Raw genomic sequence first — 6,401 nt, 5'->3', positions numbered from 1 at the left:
CCCCCCAGCCGCCCCGGCTGTCCTGCCCCCCTGGGCGAAGCCCTGACACCCCAGGTCACAGACATCCCCTCGGAGACGCTCTGCTGCAGCGGCCCCCAGCACATGGGCAGAGCCCTCAGCCCTGGCCCGGCGCGCTTACCCACAGTGACAGCTGTGATGATGGGGGACACAAAGAGAGAGAGGAGGACACTGCTGGTGACGGAGAGGCACTGCTGGCACCCCGACAGGCTGCTCCTCCGGCTCTGGCCCAGCACCTCGAGGAGAAGCAAGACAGGTGAAGGGCTATGAAGGGACCTCCACGCACAGCCCCGAGGGATGGGGCCTCTTCCCAGCCCTAGCAGAGCTCTCACTGCAGCTGCAGCTGCCTGGACACCCCCTCCATCTCCTCAGGGACAGGCAGCCACGACAGCGCCGCTATCACAGCTCAGGTGTCCCTGGTTAACACCCCTGGACCCCCAGACCCCCTCCTCTTTTCGCCCACCCCAACCCCCACCCAGAGTAACCTCACTGGTGGAGGGTGCCAGGGTGGGCAGCAGAGAGGGTTCCCTCAAGGAGGGGCTGTGGGGAGTCAGGGGTGGCACAAGGACACGCTGTGGACAGCGGTGAGCACTGGGTGTCTGTCCAGGCCCGAGGCCATGGGCTGCCAGGCTCAGCGGGGAGTGGGACCATGGGGACTCCAGGGACCCCTGCCAGTACCTTCCTACCCATGTAGATGGGGATCCCAATGGTAATGACAGGGACAGCGATGCCCGCGACGAGGGAGATCACCATAGGCGCCCCCAGCACCATGCCCAGCTGCCACAGGATCTTCCGTGTCCGTGACCAAGGCCTCTTCCCCCAGAAGGTGCAGCCAGAGGGGCTGCGGGGACAGAGCGGGGCTGGGCCAAGGGTGCCCGCGCAGAGGCAGGCAGACACCAGCGCAGCCCGACCTTGCGCTGGGGGGACACCCGCAGGCCCACCAGGGGAGCAGAAAGCCGGATTCCCCCATCCCGATCCCAATCTCTGGCTGCCACCTGGGACCCCGCCTGTGGGGTGCTGACAGCCGGCCCCAGGCCCCCAGCCCTGACAGACCCAGCGGCACAGACCCCTCTGCTCCCCCCCGACCAGTCCCACAGCCCAGCCATCCCCAAACCCAGCTGTGCGTGACCATGGCTCTCAGCTGCCCCCGTCCTAGCCCCACAGCTCCTGGCAAGGTCCCCAGCCCCGGCCCAGCATCACAGCTCCCACAGCTCAGCCCCGGGGCAGCTCTTCCCCCCCCACCTCAGCTCCTGGCAGCCCCTCCGCCCCAGCTCCCCAGCACACCCCGCGGCTCCCAGTGGCCCCACAGTGCTGCACTGACCTCAAGAAGTGCACATCAGAGATCTCCTGCAGGCAGAGCCAGCAGAAGAGGCAGCCACAAACTGTGCAGTTCATGCGGTTGCAGCTCCCGTCGTTGATCTTCATGATAAAGGCACTGCAGCGGGGACAGACTTTGATGTCCTCAGCCTCAGCTGGCGGGGGGAAGGAGATGAGACGGGATGGGGGGGAGCAGGACAGGACAGTGCAGGTTCACCCCCACACCCTCTCCCCGAATTGCAGCCCATCCCACGGGTGTCAGGGTGAACCAGGCACAGCAAGGTCCCACTCCACACCCCCAGCTCCACTGGCACGTGTCCCCACACAGAGGCAGCCAGTGGGAACCGCTGGGTCCTGGCTCCAGCGTCCCTGCAGGCAGGAAGGTACAAAGGCATCCAACTGTGCCAAATCCCTGTCCTGCTTGCTCCCACCCTCCTCACCATGGGCTGAGTCCTCCAGGTGGACTAGCTGTGCTGCAGGGTCGGCCAGGCTGGGGGCCGGCGGCGCTGGGGCACAGGGGCCATCGGGGTGCCAGGGCTGCCGGCAGTGGTAGCAGAACTCCGTGCCACAGCCCTCGCGTCCGCAGGTGAGGCGGGGACACTCGGCCCAGCCGTAGGCGATGACAGCGTAGCTGGGGGGAGAAGGCGGTCAGTGTTGGGGGTGCCAGCGGTGCCCACAGCCCTCCCTGCATCCCCGCACAGCCGTTCTCCCCGGCACACAGCCAGGCCCTGCAGCGGCAGGGCCCAGCTCCGCACCGAGCCAGAGCTGCAGCCCCTGCTCAGGAGAGCCACGAGACACTTTCACCGGCTCAGACCACAGCACAGCCTTCCCTTCCCTGTCCAGCACCCGCACCACTCCCCCGGGGCCTCGCGGACTGGTCCGGCATGGACAAGAGCACCAACCCTGGCACAGACATGTGGCTGCCCAGGCTCTGCAGCCGGGACAGGGACCGGGACATCTCTCTGAGCAGGCACAACCCCACACGGGGCCAAATCACGAGGGAACTGAGCCTGGAAAGGGCTCACAGGACACAGCCGCAGTCTAACGCACACCAGCTCCCAGCTGGGGAAGCCCATTGCCTCCGCTGGTGAAGGAAGGGGAGACCTGTGCCGCCCCCTGCTCCCGGCTCCTCACTGGGGGCCAGCGGTCACCTGCAGTCGGGCGCGGGGCACCAGCGGGTGCCGGGGTCGGCCACCAGCAGCCGTCGTAGGAGGAACTCCTCGTACTTATCACGGAGGGCGGGCTCGGCCAGGAGCCGGTGTACATCGGCAGGATGGGGGGGGGCAGGGCAGTGCGGGCAGGCCGCCTGCACGCGGCTCTCGCTGACGGCGATGCGCAGGTACTGCTGCAGGCAGGCCTGGCACGAGCGGTAGGCGCAGGAGGCCAGGGCGGGAAAGGCCTCGGGGGGCTGGGGCAGCAGGCCCAGGGGGCACTCCACCAGCTCCCCGTCCTCGCCCAGGGGCAGCGCGACGTGCATCTCCGCAGGTTCCTCTGGCTCCGGCTCCGGTTCTGGCGACATCTCCCCCCCGACGGCCTGTGGCTTCCGCTCAAAGAAGCCCAGGAGGCGGAGGGGCCCGGGCACCCGCGTGGGCCGCTCCATGGTGGCCCGTCAGGGTGGCAGCCAGCTGCTGTGGGGCTACCGAGGGCAGCAGCGAGGTGCCAGCCCCAGCGCAGCCCCCATGGCCAGGCTCCTCCCTGGGCCTCAGGGCCGGCATCCTCCCCGCAGGCATCAGCCGAACCATCTCCAGCTGCAGTCGGCACCGCTCAGCCTGCGAAGGAACCACACGTGGGAGTGAGCTCGGGGCCCTGGACGCGGGAACGGGCCCTCAGCACCCACAGAACCCCACCACCGCCCTGCCGACCGGCCTTGCTGCCCAGCTGGACCCCAGGGCTGTCCACGTGTCCGCACCATGGAAGACACCCCGGCAGTGCCAGGACAAGCCCACAGTGTTCCTCACAAGCCCCCAGGTCAGCCCAGTCCCGGCCAGCCGTCCTTGTGGCTCCTGGGCAGCAGGGCTGACCCCACCAGCAGTGCCCTGGCCCTGGCATGAGCCCTGCAGCACAGAGACCTCGGTCCCCTGCCCCAGCTGGGGCTGTTCCAGATCCTCCCTCCTCTGGTGGGTCACAGCCCACCGCCCAGGCCGGGGCACTTGCCTCTCTCTGCTCCTGCGTCCGCTGCCCCCTTCCATGCGGAGCAACCACAGCCCATCTCCAGGCACCCACATGCCACTGAGCCAGCTTTGTCCTGCCCCATCCCATCTCCTTCAGTTCAGCATCAAAGCACAGAGACACAGGACTTCCCAAATTCCCCAAGGCTGGGAAGACGGTGATCTTTGCAAGAAAGGCAGTGGTATCAACCAGTTTCTAGACAGGGCAGTACAATAATCCCACCCTGAGTCTCCGTGGCTCTCCTCTCCAAGGACAGACATGGCTGAAGCTCTGACTTTCCACTCGAGTTCAAGTGCACAAGAGCCACCGACTTGGCCCAGCCGGATGCCAGCACTTGCCGCTGTGGACACAAGCCCCTAAGCGCAGCCTGCGTGGGGTAGCTCCTAGCAATGGTGAGCTGGAGGGAGCCCAGAGGAAAACTCGAGGCAAATCAAAACTGCCGTCACTCACTCCTCCTCAGCGCTAGCTCACAGGAGAGCAGGGAACGTCTCACTGCCACCCAGAAAGTGCTTCCTCCACCAAGGTTGGATCCTGAGCTGTCCCGGGAGGAGAAAGCTTCTCCACATGCCCTGCAACCCATGCAGCAGGACCCAGAGCCCTGTGGGGAAGAGACACTTCTGACCACTGCCTCCCCACGTCCCAAGTGCTGCACGACAACCTGCATCACCCAAGCTGCTGCTGAGTTTGTAGAAGAGACAACCAAGCTAAGGGACCCAAAAGCCAGTTAATTAAGTGACCAGAAGCCAGGTGATTACAAGACAGAGGAGGTAAATCTGACAGTTTTCCCTTACTTAGAGCTCAAAGTAGTCCGGGGCCACACCATAATCCCTCCCAACAGCACAGCCAGTGCCTCCACTGATCTCCTTGCTCTTTCCTTATCTATACCCCAGAAAGTTGCACCCTACACTTTACACCTCCACAGCACCACTGAGTCCCTCCACCTCTAACAGCCTCCACTGTTTTTTCCCTTTGAGCACAGCTAGAACAGCAGAAGCACTGGTGTGGGAAGAGGCAGATATTACCGATGGCTCAGGTAAGATCGAGGAGTCTGATTACATCTACTCTGCTGTGAACGAGCAAGGTGCTGCACCGTGGTCACCCCAGGTGATAAAACACTTTCCAGTGAGTCGGTAACTGAAGAGCTCATGGAAACCGGGCTGAGATTGGATTTAAACAGTTGTTAAAGAGTTGTAAAAATACTGCAGGAGGAGAGGAAGGAACGTGCTCAAACACAGGGGAGGGCAGTGGGACCACTGTCTGGGATGACTGTTGCTGTCACCACGGACTCTGCCCGGCAGAACAGCAGGAGCCAGAGCAGCAGCAACGGCTGCACCGACCCCACAGATATCAGCTGTCCGGCCAGCAGGGTCAGCCCACAAGGAGACACCCTGGGACCGCGCGGCTCCTGCATCAGCACTGCGGCACCTCGACTAAATGGTTGGGGCTGCACAGCACAAGCGAAGAAGCACCAGCAGGGACCTAAGCGGCCCCATCCTCTGACCCCAAGGTACCTGTCAGCGGGGAATCATTGCTGACGACACAGCGTGGCCATGGCTCCCCTGGGACCCCCACAGAGTCCAACACATTCAACTCCCTCAGGGACCTGCAAATAAACAAAAACTATCTGTGATGATGCTCAACAGCAGCGGCTCACACACCCAGGGTCACTGGGACATCTCAAGCAGCTCTATTAACGGAGCTATGGAGAAGACAGAACGAGTCCTGTAGATGGGGACCACATCCAGGGCAGGGACCTCGGCATCAGAGGGGACGAGCACAAGGTACGGCTGAGCCAGAGCAGGGCTGCTGCCCCCAACACACACCTCTGCATACTGGCCACCCCTGGAGATGGGTCAAACAGGTCCCCAAACAGGGTAGCCAGGGGCCCTTCTCCCCAAGAAGCAGGACACAAAGCCCTGGATGTCCCTAGTCTGCACCACGCTGGGACACTGGAGGCAGAAGCTGCAGGTAAGGAACCAAAGCCATGGGAAATGACAGCTGAGCTCCCCTGGGGGCAGAGGTGTGACTCGGAGCCATCCAAGCATCCCCGGTGCCCAGCAGGCTCCTTGCCTGGCAAGGTCAGAGCATGTCCAGGAGCTGAGCCACACAAACTGGGGAAGATATTTCTGGGACGAGGGGTTATGAACCACAGGGATGTGCCAGGTGAAATTGGGAGCTCCATCGCATGGGGGCCCACCGCACACACACACTCCTGGCAGAACCAGGTGATAAGACTCAGCTCTGCAGCCCTTGGGAGAGCCATGACCTTGGGGATAGGACTGGCAGAGGCAATGGCCGCAGAGGAGCCACAGCACGACCACAGTGCCCCAACGCTGTGGCCACTCCTGGGCTTGTTCTGCAGCTGCCTCTCCTCCCGTGCCTGGCTGTGGGGAGCTGGGCTGCCTTTCCTCTGCAGCCAGTTCCCATGGGCATCACCACGATCACAGAATAATTCAGGTGAACAGGGACCTCGGGAGCTCTCCAGTCCACCTTCCTGCCCAAATGAGGGTCAGCACTGCGGTTAAGGGCTTTATGCCAGTTGGGCCCTGAAAACCTCCAAGGATAGAGACTGCACAACCTCCCTGGGCAACCTGATCCATGACTGGACTCGTTCCATTCCCCATGACAGTAGGAGGGAGCGGGACCTCCGTGGACATCTCCAAAGGATGCCATCAGCTGCCTCTGGAGATCAGACCGTGGGCAGACTGCAAATCCCTCCCTGCGCTCCCCAAAGCCCCACATCCCTTCTCGAGGATCTCAGCGCTGGCAGCACCAGGATGGTGAAGGCCTGGAGCACTGCCGCTCACGGCTACCCAAATGTCCTCCCGCATGCCGGTTCCCCACCTGCCCTCTCGCCGCAGGGCACCGGGGGCTCTGGACCACCCCCTCGCTCTGCC

General features: G+C 63.6%; 2 protein-coding genes across 2 annotated transcripts in view; one reads left to right on the top strand and one right to left on the bottom strand.

The window, feature by feature from the left end:
* LOC104285078 (E3 ubiquitin-protein ligase RNF19B-like) overlaps positions 1 to 2,935 on the bottom strand; it is a 3,920-nt gene extending 985 nt beyond the window's left edge. The window contains exons 1-5 of the mRNA XM_009883470.1: positions 2,487 to 2,935; positions 1,767 to 1,966; positions 1,340 to 1,490; positions 697 to 859; positions 64 to 254 (exon numbers count right to left, since the gene is read on the bottom strand). Of these exons, the coding sequence (XP_009881772.1) occupies positions 64 to 254; positions 697 to 859; positions 1,340 to 1,490; positions 1,767 to 1,966; positions 2,487 to 2,935 (1,154 nt within the window). The remainder of the gene's footprint in view (positions 1 to 63; positions 255 to 696; positions 860 to 1,339; positions 1,491 to 1,766; positions 1,967 to 2,486) is intronic.
* Positions 2,936 to 4,766: 1,831 nt separating this feature from the next.
* The window catches only part of ZNF513 (zinc finger protein 513), a 6,872-nt gene continuing 5,237 nt past the window's right edge, over positions 4,767 to 6,401 (top strand). The window contains exon 1 of the mRNA XM_009883469.1: positions 4,767 to 4,871. Coding sequence (XP_009881771.1) covers positions 4,767 to 4,871 — 105 coding nt within the window. The remainder of the gene's footprint in view (positions 4,872 to 6,401) is intronic.

The sequence above is a fragment of the Charadrius vociferus genome, unplaced genomic scaffold (genome assembly GCF_000708025.1).
Source record: "Charadrius vociferus isolate BGI_N301 unplaced genomic scaffold, ASM70802v2 scaffold2044, whole genome shotgun sequence".
Lineage (NCBI taxonomy): Eukaryota > Metazoa > Chordata > Aves > Charadriiformes > Charadriidae > Charadrius > Charadrius vociferus.
Note: the sequence above shows the minus strand (reverse complement) of the source record. Positions and strands in the feature narration are given on the sequence as shown.